The following is a 20,608-nucleotide window of genomic DNA, read 5'->3' as shown; positions in this document are numbered from 1 at the left end:
AAGGGGATTACACTTGAAGTTAATAGCTCCGTCCGGGGCTATCACGGTGTTGTGAACAAACAAATTCAACAGTTCAGACTGCCCGCGGCATTGCCGGGCAGCTACAGTGTCAGGAAGATCCACGGCAGTAACTTGGAAATGCATAGACCATGCAATGAGTTCCGAAAATGCGGGGTTGTTGGTTCCTGAGGTCGGTTAAGGAGTCATCGGGACCTTGACTCACCCAGGAACGGCAGGACACACCTCAACCCCCCCTTGTGACTGTCTAGTGTGAATTCACATCCCCAGTTCTGGTCACTCCAAAAACAGATGGTGAATACACAAGCAGGCAGAGGCACACAGGATAGTAAAACAAGAAAGTGTCCACTTTCTAAAAGTTACTAGAAAATGGAAACCCAATGTACCCTTGTAGGCTTGGGCAATAAATAATTCAAAATAAAAGTGTCTACAAGGGATTTCACTTACATTAAGTAAATACTTTTGTTTCAAACAATTCTGAGTCAGTAACTTATAATCAGACTCCGAAGTGTTCAGCAGGACAACCACAATAAATGCAGATTTGGAGAGAGAGAAAAATAAGCACACGGAAAATCCTATTTATGTCAAATGAATTTATCTTATTTTGTACATAATTAAATGAAACAGGATACATTTAGATTAAATCAATACCAGCAAGAAAGTTATGAACAAATATACAAATAAATATGTCATAACCTGCATCAACTCCTAGACAAATAGTGAGCAAATATTAACTAAAAATGGATAAATATTGCTTAAGAGCTGAAGGCTTTCTCTTGGAGATGACGGTATTGTCGACATTTTGGTCTGTGCGGCATCAATCCATTAGACCATCCTCAGGACAGATTTATTTATGCAAGATATAAGACCCTATGTAAATATAATACAATATGTTATTTTTCACATTACATCGTATTGTCTCAGATCAGAGTGGGGGAAGGACCGTGTGCATTAGGAACAAAAGTGAGGGGATACACCAGTGTCAAAAGATCACATCTGTGTAAAGCCCGTTAATATAATTTAGGTAAAAAATTGAGGATCACCATTCTAGCCCAGGTATTGGATCTATAATGTTTGACAATCAAAGAGAAAGCTTACTTTATTCTGTTTGAAGAATAGTCACAAATTACTTTGACTATAGCTGGCAGTTTGGAGACCACGTTTAAATCGCTGCCAAAACAAAGGGAAAAATATTTTGAGACTCTACTGGTCAATCATAGAGTGAAGAATCAGATTTCGCCTTATGTTTTATTACATGTGACTCTAGGTTAAGGCATACAGGATTGGTTGCATGATATGTCCTTATCTGATCGTTGCACCAGAGTATGTAGCAATGTATCAGAATTATATATAGGCCATTGTACCTATATTATCGTTGATGCACGAACCAAACGTTGGCATTAAAAGGAGGCCATGTTCATCAATGTTTTGGCAGTTACTTTTCTCAATCTCAGGCCTAAGATTGAGAAAAATAACTGTCAAATTATCGATAAACATGGCCTCCTTTTAATTGCAAGGAAGCTCAATGAATACAACTGGTAATTGATAACCAACGTTTGGTTCGTGCATCAACGATAATAGGTACAGTGGCCTATATATAATTCTGATACATTGCTACATACTCTTGCCCTGCCAACTACTGCCAATAGAGTCTTGGCCCCTTGGAAGTTTTTTTTTCTGGCAGTTTCTACAAGAATCCTTGTAGTTCCATCATAGCCTAGGTTGAATTGGTGCACTCCCTTCGCCGATTCGCTGCTTCGAGGACACCGCAGCGCCCAGAGTGCAGCTCTACTATCATGCATTACCTTCATCGCCAGGAGTTCGAAGTCTATGCAGCTCCCCATTTCACGACTCGAAACCAATGCAACACCCTTGATCATATGGATCAACGCTGATGCATCGCCTACAACCACTACTCGCAGCTTGCTCCTTGATGTCGACGCTTCCTCTGTGAAGATACTGTTTGGAGAGGGTCCTGCGTGGCTCCTATATCTGACCCGTGCTCCATCGTGGTCGGCCTGACTTTTCAGATGTGACCCGGTCCAGCACCGAAGGATAGCCCTAGTTGGCGCTATATGAATCTACGCACTATATTTCAAGATATTCTTTAAAGATTCATAAGTCCGGTTCTAAGCATTGGATTTTTGTTGTTTTGATCGTTTTGTTAATTAAATTAAGCTCTATTTGCATAACCTGGTGTGGATTATTTTTGTGTGGTGTTAATACTGTTTACTGTATTAAGTGTTGCACAAATATTTTACACATTGCCTCTTAAGTTAAGCCACACTGCTCAATGCCAAGCTGCCAGAGGGTGAGCACAGGTCAATTTAGGATGTGTACCTGACTTACCCTGACTAGGATCGTGGTACCTACTTGGACAGAGTGCATACCTCTGCCAACTAGAGACCCAATTTCTAACAGTGTAACAATGTGTGGTGTCTTTGAGTTAAAGTGAACATGCATGGGTGCACAACTCAACCTTTTTCCTGCTGCAAGGTCCATTCCTTACCTGTAAATATGGCATGCTCATGTACTTGCCTTCACTGAACCACCAGACATTCCAGTATGCACCACCATTTAACTCTATATTAGCAAGGAGTTGTTAAATTTGTCTGATTTCAGGACTTATTCTGGTGGTTTCATAATTGACAGCACACAGAGGTGCCCAATATTAGATTGTGGCTGCCGTCTATGGAGCTAATGGCATTAGACAAGTGATGCATCTTACATAACACTTTCTTTAAGCACAGCAGGCCTTCCTATCTGTGTGGAACACCAACACGTCGCCCCTGACTGTTGTTTGGTGTCTGGATTACTTGATGGAATATGATGCAAGATATTATGTAAAGAAAGAACACTGCAGAAGATCTGAAAACTGACCCACTGATCGTTGGGATCAGCCGGCAGCCAGAAAGCTTGATTCTGCCTTGCACTGTTAGGATGACAGCTTTTTGATATTTGAAAATCTCCTGTAAATTTCTAAATGCCAATACAAATTGGCCTAGTGAGTAATACACAAATTAGAATAAATGCTCTATTACTATCGCCACAAAATCTAGGATTCTGTTTATTGTAAATGTGGTTGTAAAATTGCTCCTGGTCCATCAATTATAACATTAGATTCTCACTGTGCTTTCATCTTAATTCAGCTACTGTCAAACACCTGACCAAGAAATACAGGGGGATATGTACAATGAAGTGGCAGAGCATGTCATTAGCCTCCTGGGATTACCAACATGCTTCGCCACTTTGGAAACGCAAGGCTGCACCATATTTACAAAAATGTGGTGCAGCCTTGCGTTTCCCCCTGCGACGGCGCTAAGTTCAACAACTTAGCGCCAACGCAGGCACTTTTGCACCAGAGTGTACTTCCTGTACATAAACAAACCATGGCATTTTGCTTTTTTCCATGGGAAAAAGCAAAAACGAGGAGAAATAATGCATTTCTCCTTGTTTCGCCAACTTAAGACCAGGATTTTCCTGGTCATAATTTTGGGGCTGCCTAGTATGTACGCAACCCTTGTACATGGGGGGCAGCGTCAAATACAATGAGTGTTGCGGTGGAACACCCACCTCAACACTCACTGCACCCCCCTTTCACGCTAAACATAGTGTGAAAGGGTGTCTTATGTACAAGGCAGTGTAAAGCCACGTTAAATGGCTTAACCCTACCTTGGACATAAGGCAAGGCCCCTATCGCCACAGGAACATCACAAAAAGTGGCGTTCCTGTGGCAATAGGGGCTTGTACGTATGCCCCACAGTGTCATTAGGGTTTGGTACCAAAATGTAGGCGACACACAAGTATTGGCAACTGGATGTGTTGTGTACATATTTTAGACCAGCCTCCAGGTTGTCCTAATTGCAGTCTTAAACACTATCTGTTTGGGTGGTATATGTTGTGAAATGGAAAAAGGCAACAATATTGTAGGCACTGCCGATGTTTTCAAGTTACTGCCATCTTAACCTGGTAGCAGCCCAGTGGAATGGTACTTCACTGTGTGATGTTTTACAGCTGGAGCTTGGTGTGAGTGGATTTTTCCGCAATAGGTGGTATTGTGTGGCTGGTAGTGAATTCCTGTATCTCACAGAGCTACAGTGACCTCCCTCCACCCCAGCATATTGGGTGTGGATTTTCATCAAACAGCTTGGAACCATCAGTAAATATTCAAACTTCACTTACTAATACTTAATGTCATGTACTGAAAAATTAATACTAACGTATTTTTTAAATTTGTTGAACTGTCTTAAGGCATTTGCAAGATTGTTCATGAGAACAGTGTAACGTCATGATCACATTGCTTTAAACAGTGACCCTACCTGATTCTTCCGTGAAGCCCCATCCTGTTACCCAGCAGGAGGAATATATTTTATCCTTTTCAGCCTTCGCTGGCAGGCAGATTGGAAGCTGCAGATCTAAATGACAAAGCAAGATTAAAACAACGCTTACATGTTTTTTTCTTTTTAAAATATGATTTCATTCATTTATTAATGTTATATTTTCGAAACCACCGGTCCGGAACAAAATATTTGTTTTTTGCAATTAACTAGGTAATGCAGCAGTACTACAAAAAGTTCCCTCGGTGGTGTTTAGCAGTCTGCATTCTTGTTTACCTACAAAAAGAGGAATACGTCAACTGCCCGACCCCCTCGATTTCGAACCTATTTACTTTAAGAATACATCTCCACGCACAGCGGGGTTACTAGTCAGGTTATTTTCATTTGGACTCCTGTCTATAGTGTGTTTTCCTTCAAACCAGTGAGACTTCATCAGATGAAAAAGAAAAAAAAAAAGAAATATGTTCAATATCAGCGTTCTACCACCTATCTAACTGTTCGCATTGACGCTGTTGCTTCCTGCCCAATTTTAATGAGATTCGAGCCAAAATGTAATTTCTGCCCCATCCCTGTTCACGCCTTTAATGTTCCAGACGTGTTGAAATAACATTCTCACTGTGCGCAGACAGACTTCCAAAAAGCAGTATTCTCCTCTCTTCTGAGCTGGGGGCTGATTTCGTTGATGGGGACCTGCGTGTGCCGAATGAAATTCGTTTTGCATTGTTTATTTCGAAGCACACACAGGTCTCCATCAACGAAATTAGCCCCCACCGCAGTGACATCAGCCCCCAGCTCGGCAGCATGCCAAAACGCCCGATAGCCAGTCCCTGAACCAATGTTCCAGGATAAACGTGGTAGATATCACATCAATTGGTTTGATTTTTTATTTATTTGTTTATTTTTTAGAAGTTTTAAACACGTAACATATAGACCCATAGGAACAACGGAAAAGTCCTAACTTTGTGAGCTTTCATTAAATATTTATATGGCATTTCCCGTCATGGAAGCTCATTGAACACTGCTCGATTAATATAAACAAAGGCAACAGTTTGCGCTTGTTTTTGCATGTATGTGTTCTTTGTTGTAATGACTGTCTGTCGCTGAGGGATATGTTTGGATGTGCACACAGAAAATACATAGACACCCTTCTATACACCAACAATATCCAGAATCAACCGCACACTCACACAGAATACACTTACAAAAACACATGCCTCAGAAAACACACACACAGTACATTCAGACACATGTAGAAGCTTTTTGGAAGCGAGAATTGATTGTAAAGTGAGGGTCCTGGGGTACAACATTCGGCAGAAAACTTTGAGGTCAACTAGTCCCAGGGCCAAGGCTGTGGATGAGGAAACCACGTCTTACGGTGATGTCTTAATTACAGAGAAATGAGTAATCAACATATTTCATGTTAGAAATAGAATGCACATCATAGAAAAATTCAAAACGTCTTTAAACGTAGATTTGCTACAATGCTGGGTAGCATTATGATCAGACCTAAAACAAAGTAATTTGTCAAGCTCACCCACTCCTACAAAGCCCCAGAGATACGTTATAATTATTTAGGGGGTAATTATGCAGCATTAACTGATGTTGGAGTTTGATTGTCGGATTTGCTCCTCTTATACCTAGGCCTCTTTCACTAACAGTGTGGCAATTATTCAGCCCTTCCTACTGATTGCCTTTTTTACGGGGTCATTTTTATTTCAGGTAAGCATATATTCAGTGATAGCATTTTGCCTGTACATTTCATTGTAAAATTTAACTGGGTAACAATGTAGTGTCATGGCCTCTGTGGTGGTGGCTGTCCATTGTTTTTGTTGTGTCATTATGTGTATGTAATTGTTTGTGTTAAAATGCATGTGTAATTGTCTAACCATGCACGAATGCAAGCAGAATTATAGGGAAAGGTTAATGATTAGTTTTGTCCATTAGGTTGAATTTGTTATTTTGCCTTGTGTGTGTGAGTTTGTGGGTACAGATCACAGTTGTCGCAAGCGGTAATGCTAATAATACATGGGCACAGCATATAGTGGATGATTACAGGCTGTGGACATAGGGCCAGATGTACAAAGCATTTTTTGTGGTCCTCAGCAGCTCATTCACAGAAATGCCTTTTCATATGTATAAACCACAAATTGAGATTCTATAACAAGTTACCAAATCACAGTTTGAGTTTGTGACCCAATACCAATTCCGTATTTAGGTATTTAAAGAGATGTGTTTATGGGGTCCTTTCCAAATACTGAATCCTACTAGTATGTATTAATGTTTTGCAACCGAGTTCCAGTCGCAAAACATTAATTCATTTTTTACTTCCTCCTGAAAGGAGGTGAGTAAGCCATTTGCAAATGGCAAGGGATCTCCAGGAGGCCCTTTCCCTTTGTAACTGGTGATGAAAGTTACACTTTTAATTCATTTCCCATCTCATTTTCCTTTGAGGAAAATGTGTTGTCTTTAAAGAAAATTGCTCTAGGTAAAAGCAATCACAAACATGGTGGTCTGCTGACCTCAGCAATCCACCATCACTGTAATGGCTGTGATTCCTAATGGGTCGCAATTTGTGACCACACTTGTTATTCATAAGGTAAGTCAAATTTTAACAAGCTAGGAATCAGTAATTTGTGAATTTACTTATAAGTACAATGGTCCATTGGCAAATGACCACACTGCCCGCAAAAATACTGGTTGCAAATTGCGACCAGTATTTTGAGGCCAGTTCTTACTATATCTAACCCTAAAGGGCACATGCATCAAGGTAGGCTTCTGGGATTCCTTAATTGCGATTATTAAGGAATCGCAATTAAGGAATTGTAAAAGCCTATGCATGTAGAAATTGCAAAAAAAATTGAGATTTCTAAACATTCCTTAATTGCGACTCGCAAATTGCGAGTCGCAAATAAGGAATGTCTTCCCATTCATTCCTATGGGCCTAATGGGCCCTAGGAATGAATGGGAATTGCATTCGCAATTTGCAAGTACCGAATAGGTACTCGCAAATTGCACATGCAATTTCAAAGGTGCAAGGGTTCCAAAGGGATACCCTGTTGCACCCCTGAAATCGGCATATGAGTACATGTTGCATATACAGATGCCCCAAGGGTACGCGTGTGTGTAAAATGGAACTTTAAAAAACTGCCCTTTAGTGCATTTTTCAAAGTTTTTGCAAATTACCATCAAGTACAAATTGATGGTAATTTGCGACTCCTATTAGCGAAATCGCTACATTTTTTACTTGAATGCATTGCATTTAGGGAATCTCAATTTGCGATTCGTTAAATGCAATAGCAATTTAAGTAATCGCAATTTTGCGATTTCTTAAATTGCGATTTTTGCATTTTGGATGATGCATCCCAAATGCAAAAATAGCGGTTGAAAGGGGCAGATTCTGAGAATCTGGCTGGTCTGCCCATTTGCGACTGGTTTTTCCTATGATGCATGTGGGCCTAAGTCATTTCCTATATCTGACTATCACATGGATGGAATCATGGCGCCACCCTGTGACTATTTGTGTGTATTACAGAAATACATTACGATGGTAGCTAGAGCATAGGAATTACTAATGTGTGTTGAATATTGATATAGAAGTGAAAAGCAATGCACGTCTTTTGTGCTGCATGCACGCAGGCCCTTCTGCATGGTTTCTCCCCTTCTTTTGCTATTTCTATCTTATTTCATAAAACATCTATCACTTATGTATAATACAATATTGTGCGCAATATACTTTTATGCACTCCATGAAGTTATGCTAGCTATGTATTATTGTTTTTTAGGTCTCGCCTAGACCGCACATGCACAGTCTCTTCAAGATCTCTTGTTCTCTGTCAGTGGGCTTAGAGCCCACCTACTGCTTACTATTTTTTATCTTCATTTTCACTCTCATTCACATGCTATTAATTGGTCAGCCACCATAGGCTTCCTTCCTCTTCGTGTGTTTGTGCACCCACGGAGCATGGACGCATTACTTTTCTCCTTTCACCGCTCATCTGTAGGCATCACTTTTTTCTTTGAGTTTAGGTGCTCTACCTGAGCGTGTCTTTTTCAGCATGCTCCCTCGTATACTTCTCCACCCTCTGCAGGCTGTCTTCTTGCCTCCACCTGTCTTCCCTCTGTTGTTGTTTGTACACCACCCACCCTCCCTCTTTTCACTATTACTTGCCCTTCCTTTGGCTGTTGCTTACTCCCCACCACCCTCCATCCTTTGGCTGTTGTTTGCCTTACCAGCCTTCCCTCTATTCGCTGTTGCTTAAAACCCCCCACATGGCCACCCTTGTTCCCTCTTAAAATCCAACAACCCACACTCTTCATCCTTCCATTGTTTCCTAAAGCATCCAACCTCACTTTCCTTCTCCATTGTTGCCTAAAACCACTCGCATGGACTCACTCCTTCGTTCCATTGTTGGCTAAAACCCTAACCACCATAAGATAAAAGCACTATGATAAGACAACGGTGGCCACATCATAGTGCTTTACTCAAATGATGTATGATGCTTTCATGCTCTGTGTGAGATTATTCCACTTTTTGCCATGAAACTTTACCCATTTAAAGTGTGTCAGTAACATACTGTTTTTTGTGATTCCACAAAGCATATACGTTTTTGCCAATCTAAAGATTGTTTTTCCCAGTGTCTGGCCTCGAATTTGATTTCTTTCGTTCTTTATGTGTCTTATTTAACAGTAGTTGTACTGTTTTTTGTTACTTAGTTGGATGTAAACATCCACCAAGTAAAAGTATTTTTTTTTGTCCACAGAGGAGATTTGTTTTCACTTAATTGACATTTTGTTTGGTGCATTTGTGTTTCTTATCAACAGTCACATGTGCGCACTTAGAAGTAGACTTTACAGCAGTACATGATTTTGACAGGGTAATAACTATACTCATCTTTTGTTCTAATTTATTCTTCCATTCATATAAGTATTCCTGGCTACGTGTGCATGCATTTAACTGTAGCCAATGCTAGTATACATCTTTGCTTGTGGAGTAGCTGGTTGCAGAGGCACTTCAATGTATTCCATGCTAGTAACTTATTTGCTCATAAGGAAGAGGCTTATTTCAATCTTCTTACAAGCATGTTCTACAGTACTGTTAGAAATTGGATGCTGGTTGGCAGAGCTATGGACCTTGCCCAAGGATGAGCCACAAATCAGATACACACCCTAATATATCCTCTGCTCACCCTCTGGTAGCTTGGCATAGAGCAGGCAGGCTTAATTTAAGAGGCAATGTGTAAAATATTTGTGCAACACTTCAAACAGTAAAACAGTAAAAACACCACACAAAAAGATACCACACCTGGTTAGAAGAATGGAGCTTAATCTAATGAACAAAACAAGACCAAAAGTAAAAAATCGAATAAGTATAACTAGAGTTGGGGCGGAGCTTGCCAGGAAAAAAGATGGCTGCATAGTCAACTAGCTCTGCCGGTCACCGTCTCTATCCCACAGGAATTCACTACTCCTGCAGCCGTTTACTCACCGATAACAGCGGGGCTAGTGTTGCCTGCAATGCAGTGAGTCTGATGATGTCGCACTGAAGCCTGTGGCTGCGGGGGTGCTTGTAATTTACCCGCTGAGATCGGCAGCGACTGCAGCCTGGAGGAGTGCTCGATCCGGGCACCAATGCTTGCGTGCGCGCTCTCACGCGCGATCACAGTTGGAGGACCGGAGAATTGCTCATGGCGGAGTGGCCCATTAATGCTGATCCCAGACCAGCAATTGTGCGGTGAGGAGTGCCGGGTGGCACCCCTATTTTTGCAGGGGTTGGACTAAGGGAGGTATTCTGCACCCAGCACTAGAGCTCCGAATTGCGTATTTTACCCCCGTGCTCCCATCCCTTGCTCTTAGCGTGTGGAATTGCTCGGCTGCCAGAACCTCGGTGCTGTGTTACCCTGGCCTGCGCCTGCTCACCATTTGAGGCTCCTTCCCCTGCGTACCCTACATATTGTTGTGGGGATCCGGCAATGCCGCAAGGGCCCTGTGGTTGGGCCTCAGCTCCATCCGGCCCCGTGGCCGTGCGATGGGCCTGCTTGGGGGTCTGAAAGTGAAAGTGAGTCAAATTGGCAGTTGTACTCCTCCCTCTCTTTCTGTTTGCCCTGGTCCCTCCTGCACACGGTGAATGCTAGGTGGCTGCCATTTACCTATTCTTATGATCTACCTGACTGCTCTTGAAGGACAGTGCTGCGTTGGCACGGTAGTGGAACACTAGAGCTACATTGGCCTGGATCCCTGCGGCTTCCCTACGACACGCTGGGTGGTCTTTTCAGCTGCACACTTTGGAACCTGCACATCACCCTGTATTCAAGATGGCATCCCTGCGGGGAATCCACAAGGCATGTGTGTGCTTCATGACTGGCGGTCTGCCGGGGCCAGTTGGTGCGCAGCATCATTTGTCGAAGTGCTGGGTTCTGGCTGGACACTCACCATATGTTGCATAGAATATCAATCCAGCTACCTTTGGTCCTGCATCGAATTACGTATTATGCCTACACATAGGGAGACTCCCAAACTGCCTATCCATGCACGGCTGTGCTCGGCATATACTGCAGAGGCAATGGGCAAGCCGGACAAGTCACAGCCGAAAATAAACTTTAAGCAACGCAAGTCCAGGCGTAATGATGAGGCAGCAGAGACAGCACTATTGGACACTGAGCGCCCTACAGAGGATACTATGGCAGATATTAAGCCCATAATTACCACTATGCAGAAAGGTTTAACAGCTATGTACGCTAAAATAGACACTCTAGCCTACAGGATGGACAGGATGGACAGGATGTCCGAACGAGTCGACAAGCATGCAAAGCGTCTAGATATGGCCGAGCGCCGTATTACGGAATACAAAGAGGCTCAATCTGACTCAAATGCTGTTCAAAAAAAATATGGAGAAAGTTCTTATAACTCTGCAAGATAGGGCTGAGGACTTGAGGGCGTGGTCGAGGCGAAGTAACCTCCGAATAACGGGCCTTCCAAAGTCCACTGCCACTGAACATATGGAGCTGTTCATAGAAACGTTGCTCACTACGCTGCTGGGTCCCGGGGTCTTTTCACCTATGTTTGTCGTGGATAGAGCACATCGGTCCCTTGGACCACGGCCGAATCTGGGTGCTCCTCCACGTCCTATAATTGCTAAACATTTGAATTACAGAGACAGGGACACAGCGCTGCATATAGCCAGGGAGATAGGCTTGCTATAAAATGAAGGTTCAAGCCTCTCCCTGTTCCCTGATTTCTCTCTGAAAGTCCAGGAAGCCAGGAGGCAATTTGCTCCTGCGAAGCGCAAATTGCATGAACTGAACATTGACTTTGCGATGCTCGATCCAGCAAGACTCAGGGTGTGACGAGACAGTAGACAACACATTTTTAGAGTCCCTCGCTCCCTTCAGAAGGCCCTCAAGGAGTGGGGCAAGGTTGGAGCGCTAAGCCCAACAGAGAGGGAAATGTGGGATGCTGGCGCTGCTGTGGGCCTAGATGATAATGATTAATCTGGTGATAATGTGGTGTCACGTCTAATGCTGTATCTCTTGGATTATTTGTAATGTCTTCTGCAATTGTCATTTGCTTGTAGTGCTGGCTGTCGCTGGGGTTACTTACTGTCTTGTTTGCTTTCGGGGCATCCTTGTTTAGCCCTGAGCTAATTGGTATACACTAATGTTTCTAAGAAGATTGGCTTGCCATTAATTTCTTACTCAAGGAGTCAAGTGCCTTATGATCTAGCTGCAGACGGTGGAGAAGGCCAAATGTTGGACTGCCTGGCAACCTCTGCCCCAACCCGTATTACGCACTTTTTCACTGAGCCCACCGCTAGTGCTGGTGGTGTATTGGGCTTTTCATTTGGTGTTTCATTGTATTGTGTTTTAGGGAGGGATGGGAAATTGACTTTGCAGAGTTGGGGCACGCAGCGCGTTGGTGGTGGGGATTGAGATTGTTTGTACTTTGTGTTTTATCATTGGCATAGGATATTAGAGTCACATTGCCTTGGAGGTCTGCTATATACAAAATGTCACTCATGGTCACAAACCTACATAGATAAATGCTTATGACATGTCACAACATAATGTAACACAAGGTCATGCCCGCAGATTGAAGCTTCTGGCATGGAATGTCAGGGGTCTCAATTACCACAGGAAAATGCGTAATGTGCTTGCCTTCCTAAAGAGGAGGGATATAGACTTTGCATTGCGACAGGAAACTCATTTGCATCCCGATAGCACATTCCTGAAAACGAAGGCATTGGCGGGTGTGTCTCCTGCAGCGGGGTTCTCCTCGCACTCTCGAGGAGTACTTACATGGGTGAACCCCAGATCCGGCTTCCAACTGGAGCACTGTGTCACTGACCAAGCTGGCAGGTATATTATCACTAGATATTATGATAGTGACACATTTCCTAATAGTTAATTCTCACGGTCCTAATCGCGATGATCCACAATTCTATCTAGCTCTTGCAGCACTTCTCAAGGATTTTGGTGCATTGCCAATTTTCTGGGGTGGGGATTTTAACTGTGTACTTGATCCCACCCTGGACCGTTCTATGGGAACTCCTAGGGCACCCTCTGCCGCAACTAAAGCTGTAATGGATGTCACATTGCAGCTGAATATGGTCGATGTCTGGAGAGCCAGATCTCCACACCAAGGAAGGTATACCCATTACACAGCTTATCACGACATACACATGCAAATTGACTACTGGTTTATTACGGCCTCACTGATGGCTCAGGTTCAGAACTGTACCATCCTAGCCCGCACTTTTTCTGACCACTCTCCCATTCTACTAGAAATTACGGTGCCTTAGAGACGACCTCCCCCCTTCCTGTGGCGTTTTCCGCCTTATTCCCTACTTGATTTTGTTTTTAAAATGGAACTCACTGATGCCAACACTGAATTTTTTCACACCAATATTGGCTCCGTTGACTCATTCTCATCCGTATGGGAGACATTTAAGGTTTTTATACATGGGGTTACAATTACAAAGCATGCGGGGGTGCTCCGGTCAATTAGGAATAGGCTGTCCCTACTCCAAACTACACTGGCTAAGCTAGAAGCAGACTCAATGCACAACACTCACCTGCCTAGGGTGTACAGGAGACACTGGAGCTCATATAGTAAGTCCACTCTATATCTTGACACAATCTGGTTACTTCATGTGCTTCCAACTAAACAAGAGAAGAAAACATCCTACTTCCCTAAAGGCAATCCTAGGATTGAACAATGTTCATACTAAATTTGGAGTACACCAATCATCAAAATCTTATCAGAAAATTATTTCATATGAGAACATCGCAATAATCAGTTAGGCTCTTGAAGATTTTTTGTTTCGTTTTATTTCAAACGCATTTCACTGTGGTTGGGTAACCAATCGGCTTTCTCAGGGCTCAAAACTGCTAGTATCAGATTCCTCTTGTATGGGGTATCATCACTCAAACCACAAAAATCTATTCTAATTTGAGTGAAATATTGTCCGTCCTAATCTTCTATTTTTATCACTAGGGTGCGGTGTGTAAGAACTGTCAATACTGCTGTATCCTAAGTATCATCCGCTAAATTTACTCCACAATGTCTTTCAATTCCGTCTCGCGGTATTCTAAAATGTATGATCACAACGCCACCTGTCTTCACTTCCCTCTTCAATACGCTTTATTTCTTTTCCGACGATCCTCCGCACCGGAGTACAGGTGTTGAGTGATGAAACGCCATACAAGAGGAATCTGATACTAGCAGTTTTGAGCCCTGAGGAAGCCGATTGGTTACCCAATCACGGTGAAACACGTTTGAAATAAAACAAAATAAAAGATCTTCAAGAGACTAACTGATTATTGCGATGTTCTCATATGAAATAATTTTCTGATAAGAATGTGATAATTGGTGTGCTCCAAATTTAGTATGAACATTGCACAACACTCACACCCAAACGCAGGAGCGACTGAAAGCAACATTAGAGGAATATAATAGCACTGCTGACAGTGAGCTTCGGCATATGGGAAAGTATGTCACGGCCAGGGTCTATGGGGAGGGTGATAGACCTGGGTCAGTATTAGCCACCTTGGCCCGGCGCAGAACTGAGTCTTCCAACATACATGAAATGCTGAACGAAGAAGGCACACTGCTGACAGATCAGGCAGACATCAATAGTTGTTTCAGCAGATATTATCAGGAACTTTACACGTCTAAGGTTAACCCTGCAGACAGCAACATCCTGCATTATTTGTAATATATTAAGCTACCGGGGTTGATGAATGGTCATAGAGAGTTTTTGATGCGTCTACTTGAGATGCAGGAGATGAGCATAGCATTAAGCTCTATGAGGGAGGGTAGTGCCCCGGGGCAGGATGGCTTAACTATTCCCTTCTATAAAGTGTTCAGTGATATATTGCTACCCCACCTAAGCACACTGTTTCAGGAGATGGGAGAGTGTGGGATAATGCCACCCTCCATGTGGGAGGCACTCATTGTTACGTTATTTAAACCAGGCAAGGACTCCCAGATGTGCTCCTGTTATCGACCTCTGTCATTGCTAAATGTCGATACCAAGATATTCGCTAAAATGCTGGCCACCCGTCTCTCCGCATTGTTACCCTCCTTAACTGTACCCGAACAGGCCGGGTTTATTCCAAGCCGTGCCCTGTCATATAACTTGAGGACAGTGTTTGGAGCCTTTCAGCATGTTAAACCTGAGGTTCGAACTGCGGCAGTGTTTCTAGACGCCGAAAAGGCTTTCGATTCCGTTGAGTAGAGGTATATGAATGCAGTGTTGCGGCGAATGGATGTGGGTGAGATATTTTTACAGCTGATTTCCGTGTTATATAACCACCCTGTAGCTAAAGTGCGGACTGGTAACATGGTCTTGGCGCCAATAAACATAACTAGGGGCACACGCCAGGGATGCCCCCTATCCCCTCTGCTTTATGCCATAGCTGCTGAACTATTGACTAGTGCTATACATGAGTATCACGTTCATAGGGGGCTCCGTTTCTCGGACTACAACGTCATAGTCTCAGCCTACGCTGACGATATGTTACTGTACATACGGGATCCGGCAATTAATCTTTCTCCACTTATCAGGGAAGTAACCAATTTTGGCGGGTTATCAGGCCTTACAATAAACTGGGATAATTCTCTCATCCATCCATTAACCCCAGCTACGGTACAAATTCCATTAGATTTTGCTTTACAATGGACGACAGAACCAGTCCGGTATTCAGATCCACGCAGATGCAGACCAAGTAATCCGGGACAACTACTGTAGGGCTATTACCAAGCTGAGGGATGACATAGCCTGGTTGATACACCTCCCCCTCTCGCTGGTTGGTAGAGTCTCACCTATGAAAATCATAGTTATTCCTTGTTTTTTGTTTCTATTTGTGAACATACCCATAGTAGTCCCTCATTGCATGTTTCCGGAATTGCACACACTCTTATGTAAATTGGCTTTGGCGGATAAGACCCCTCGTGACGCATTTAAAACCCTCTCAATGCTGTATTCCTCTGCAGGCCTGGGTGCTCCTGATTTGGAATTATATTATAGGGCAGGACAATCTTCTCATGCACACCCCTGGATTCACAGCCCAGTAGACGAACCTCATTTACAAATTGAGAAAGTTGTGGCGCTCTCCGACCCGTTGCCCTGCGTACTGACTCAGCCTCCTAAGCGGCGCTGTGGAGTTTTGGACTCAACAACTCATGCTTGGCACACTTTGCTTAAACTACATTCTGGATCCTGTTTATGTTCGCCATTGCTCCAGGTGGCATGGTGTCAGTGGCTTCCCTGGAGTTCGGAACGGGGGGCTCTTCGAGCCCTCGAAACCTTGAACATACGTGAAATGGGTGATTTGTTTGTAGAAGGGAGAGCCCGGACATGGGAGGAGGTGGTTGAAGGAATGGATCCCCCTACCGCACTTACACAATTCTATTTTTATAGATTACGACACTCTCTACGTTCTCTATTGGGAGAAGACCTGCTGGAGCCCCCGAACTTCCTGCATTAACCAAATAACTGAGTTCTAGCTGACCCGTGAAACTGATCTCTTGCCTCTATGCATCGGTGCAAACTGTTGCGCTCACGGCCTACACTTGGCATACAAATTACGGATGAAATCTGGCATTATTGTTGTGAGGTCACGCAAAAGATCTCGCTCAGTAGTAGGCACAGATTAACTCATTTCAAATTTCTTAATAGCGTACACTATACACCGCTATGCTTGTTCAGATTTGGGCTCCGAGAGACAGACAGATGCGACAGATGTAATATGACAGGGGGCGGATTTCCTGCATATGGCCTGGCTTTACCCATCTGTAGAAATGTATTGGAGACATATATTCCAGGCCCTCACTGACATCATTGAATTGCCGATTGCCCCTGACCCTCTATTGGCACTGTTGGGTTATACTAGGCCGCTCAAAAAGGAAATAAGAAAGTTAGTAGCCATGGGACTCTTTAAGCAAAGCGAAGAATAGCAATGTGATGGATTCGGGGGCCGAGTGCTGAGTGGGAGAGAGATATGTTGTTTTGTAATAATCAATCTGATGTTCATAATGAATTGCTCCCTTCTAGTAATAAGCCAAAGAGTTTTTGGGGCCTATATACGCAGTACAATTTTGCTGCAGATAATGATTTAGATTGAGTGCACACGGTCAGGGGGCTTTTAGTAGTTGCAACGGGAGCAGTTCCGTTGTTGGGATACATTATAAGTGCACTGAAGTTGATATGTGGCTTCTGTGGTTCACTGCAATATCTGTTTTATTGAAGCATGGAACTATGAGTATATTTGCACTTATCAGGGTCAAATTGGATGGCTATTCAGTTTAGGAATGTTTGATTCTCCTTCCAAATGTCTAGATAATGCTAACATTTGTATTCAGTGTTGATTTTTGTTTTTTTCTGTTGCTGATTTGTCTTTTTGTCTGTACATGCCAAAACTTAATAAAAATATATATTTTTTTTAAAGTATAACTAGAGTTATGGATTTTTAAAGCTTAAACTGAAATATAGTTCTTAAAATAATAAAGCACCAACTGGGTTTATATGGTAGTGATAGACCGGGTATAATCCAAAAGTTCAAGCCAACCACAGTGAAGCGTGGGTCGGATACAGAGACCACTCTTGTCCCAATGAAGAAATACCTTGTTGGGTAGTCGAAGAAGACCAGATTTGTGGAGCAGAGGAGGCGATCCATCGTCATCGATCCCTTCAGATGGAGGTGATGTGTTAGTTCTGATCCATGCAAGTTAGAGATGAGTTGTTGTTGTTGAACTCCAAGATGTAGGCAATGCATCGTGGTTGAGCCGCACAAGTCCAGGATGCGTCGGGAAATGGAGGTGATGTGCTGCACAGTCAGTGATGAGATGTCTTTGGTTCTTGCAGCAGCAACGATCCGTTGCCATTGAGGAAGATGTCCTGGTTCCGAGCCATTCAACAACTGCGATGTGTAGATTTTGGTAGTTGCCACACTTTATACCCACTTCCAACGGCCCAAGATTGGATTGACACCACTTGGCAAGGCAAGGCTCTCAGATGGCAGAGTTCAGGTGATGTAGATGAGTGGATGGAAATCTTTGATGCCGCTGTGACTTCTAACAGGACTCAAGCCAGAAAGCCTCGGAGTCACTTTGGTTCTGATATGCAGAAAAGCAGATCCAGTACTTCTCACTCCCAGGCAAGGAGGGCAGCAGAGAAGCACATCAGAGCAGGAGTCCAGCAGATCGAAAGTCCTTTCAGAAGCACAGTAAATCTGACTTCACCATAAGATGTGCTTTTAAATTGGGATTACAGAAACACCAAATCCAAACTTGAGGGTCCAATTTCTTCCCAATTGGAAATTACACTTGTAATAAGGTAGAGTACTGTTTGGTCCCCAGTATAAGATTCCAGGTAGAAATGAGAAGCAAGATGGCAGCCGGGTCAGGAAGGTCGCATTGATTCCAGCCCCAGGGTAGATATGGATGCGGGGGATGCGGGGGAACTTTTCCTTTCTCTCTCTGATCGCTCAGATGGGCTTGATGATGAGCTGGAGTCACTTTGAGATGTCTGCCCCAGCAAGGAAAGCTTGCCTTTTAATAAAGCTGATCCCCCTGGTCCCACAGGAGCTAATTATACAGAACTCACAACTGAAAAAGAGAGCACCTTGGGACTTACAGTGGGATTACACAGCTATTCCAAGTTTAGGAGGAAGTAACGTAGCCGGCAAGGACTCCGACACTGGAAATAATTTCCCTGAGCATTATGGCCCACCTGGTGGAGATGCGCATGGAGATCGGGAAAGCCCAAACATCAAACAGAAAGATACAGGCAACTATAGCGAAGGTGGCGAAAACCTGTCCGGAATTTATGAAGTGCGTGGCAGAAATGGAAACAAGGGTGGTGACTCTGGAGAGCGATGCAGCTAACAGTAAAAAAGCAATGGAATCCCTGGAATGTCAGATGATGGACACTGAGTGGAAACTTGAAGACTTGGAGAACAGGCTTTGAAGGAATAATCCCAGAGTACTGGCGGGCACCCAAAGGAGCAGGTGGGTCAGACCCATGAAAAGATATCATTGATTTATTCAAAGGGGATTTCCTGGAATAGGCTTCCTGGATTTGAGAGAATGAGATTAAAAGAGCTCACAGATTTCCCTTTAATCAACATCTTCAACATTGACAAGAGGGGGTAAACTAAGAGCCATACATGTGTTTTTTGTGAACTTCCTCCTTCACCAGGCAGGTTTTGAAGCTGCACACCCAGATCCAAAACATACATTTATTAATTACTACTTTTTTTGTAAGGCCTGACTTTTGCCATATTACGGTGGAAATAAGATGGCATCTGAGACAGATGATCCTTTCAGGAGAAGTTGGGTCAGGCCTTCTTACTGAGTACAGCTAGGCTGAAGGTTATAAATCCACGACAGAACCCACTATTCTACGTCAGAAATAAAGGCTAATACATTTTTTTGAGACTCAAATAACTAGAGGGTAATGTGATCTAATGAGATCAACGACCCATAAAGTCGAGAATTTTGATAAATGGGGCTTTATGGTTGATGATATTTGCACAAGTATGAATTTTCAAGATGGAAATTTAGTATGGTTGTTTTGACATTTTTGTATTGTGTTTGTTAAAACTGATTTTTGTTTTTTTGTTTGATGATTGGACAGGTTGGTCCAGTTACTGCTTTCGGGTGGCGGGGGGAGAAATGGTGGGTAGGGGGAGAAGCAGGTGGTTGGGGTGGGAGGTGGGGGGGAAGAATCAATACTCATTTGAAGGCCAGCATGTTAAAACTCTTTCATAGTTGTGTATTGATCAGTTGCTTAGTAAATAATTTTTCTGTGGGGGCAGGGAAAGTGGAAGGCTGAAAATGCTCCCTCGTACCCAGGACAAAGACGTGTACTCCAAGGATCAGTAAACTGACCCCCTGGATGGTTCCAGGGACACACAGCAAGCTACACAAGGCATTTTCCCACAGAGTCATTAACAACACGCATTGGCATCATGGTCAATGAGGCACAAGCTAATGGGTTGATCTCACACAATGAGGCAGACTTTCTGGTTACCCCATATTTTTATATCTTACCAAAGATACATAAAAACATCACACCACCACCTGGAAGGCCTATTGTGTCCGGTATTAACTCTATTTTGAAATCCCTCTGTCAGTACTGCAACCAATTCTTGGAAACCCTATTCCAAAAAAAAACTTCCTTCTTAAACGATAAAAAAGCTACCCTCAGCCTTAACAAGAATCGCCTGGAGCCACACCAGATCACCTTACTCGAACATCCCACAAGAGGCCACCAACAGGGTGAATGAGGAGACTTTGAGAAAAAGACAACCACCACAACACCTCCGGTGGGATTTATCATGGAATGCACTGAGCTTGCCTTAAAGAACAATTTCTTCAAGTTCCAGAACCAAATATACCACCAGGTCCATGGAACTTTGAGGAGACACATATCCAAACAGAGAACAACCCCTTTCTTAAGGACATCAAGGAATGCAAATTATATATCAACAATATAATATTATGGACTGGATCTGAATAACTTCGCACACAGTTCCACGACTGAATTAACAACCAGGACCTATATCTGAAGTTTACTTTGCCCACCTCACGGAAGGAGATCCCTTTCCTAGACCTACTAATCACACTGGACAATGGCAACCTCACCACCAAGACGTACAGGAAACCTATCGACCGCAGCAGCCTTATACTATACAATAGCCATCACCCTAAGGCACTCAGGGAAAATCTCCTTTACGGACAATTTCTAAGGCTGC

General features: G+C 43.3%; 1 protein-coding gene across 2 annotated transcripts in view; it reads right to left on the bottom strand.

Annotated features, from left to right (window-relative positions):
• The window catches only part of LOC144821267 (plasma kallikrein-like), a 524,784-nt gene that overhangs the window by 77,482 nt on the left and 426,694 nt on the right, over window positions 1-20,608 (bottom strand). For both annotated transcript variants that reach the window (XM_078678094.1, XM_078678095.1), the window contains one exon: window positions 4,338-4,433. In XM_078678094.1, coding sequence (XP_078534220.1) covers window positions 4,338-4,433 — 96 coding nt within the window. The remainder of the gene's footprint in view (window positions 1-4,337; window positions 4,434-20,608) is intronic.

The sequence above is a fragment of the Lissotriton helveticus genome, chromosome 2_2 (genome assembly GCF_964261635.1).
Source record: "Lissotriton helveticus chromosome 2_2, aLisHel1.1, whole genome shotgun sequence".
In the NCBI taxonomy this organism is placed as follows: domain Eukaryota; kingdom Metazoa; phylum Chordata; class Amphibia; order Caudata; family Salamandridae; genus Lissotriton; species Lissotriton helveticus.
This window is presented reverse-complemented; position numbering and strand designations above follow the sequence as displayed.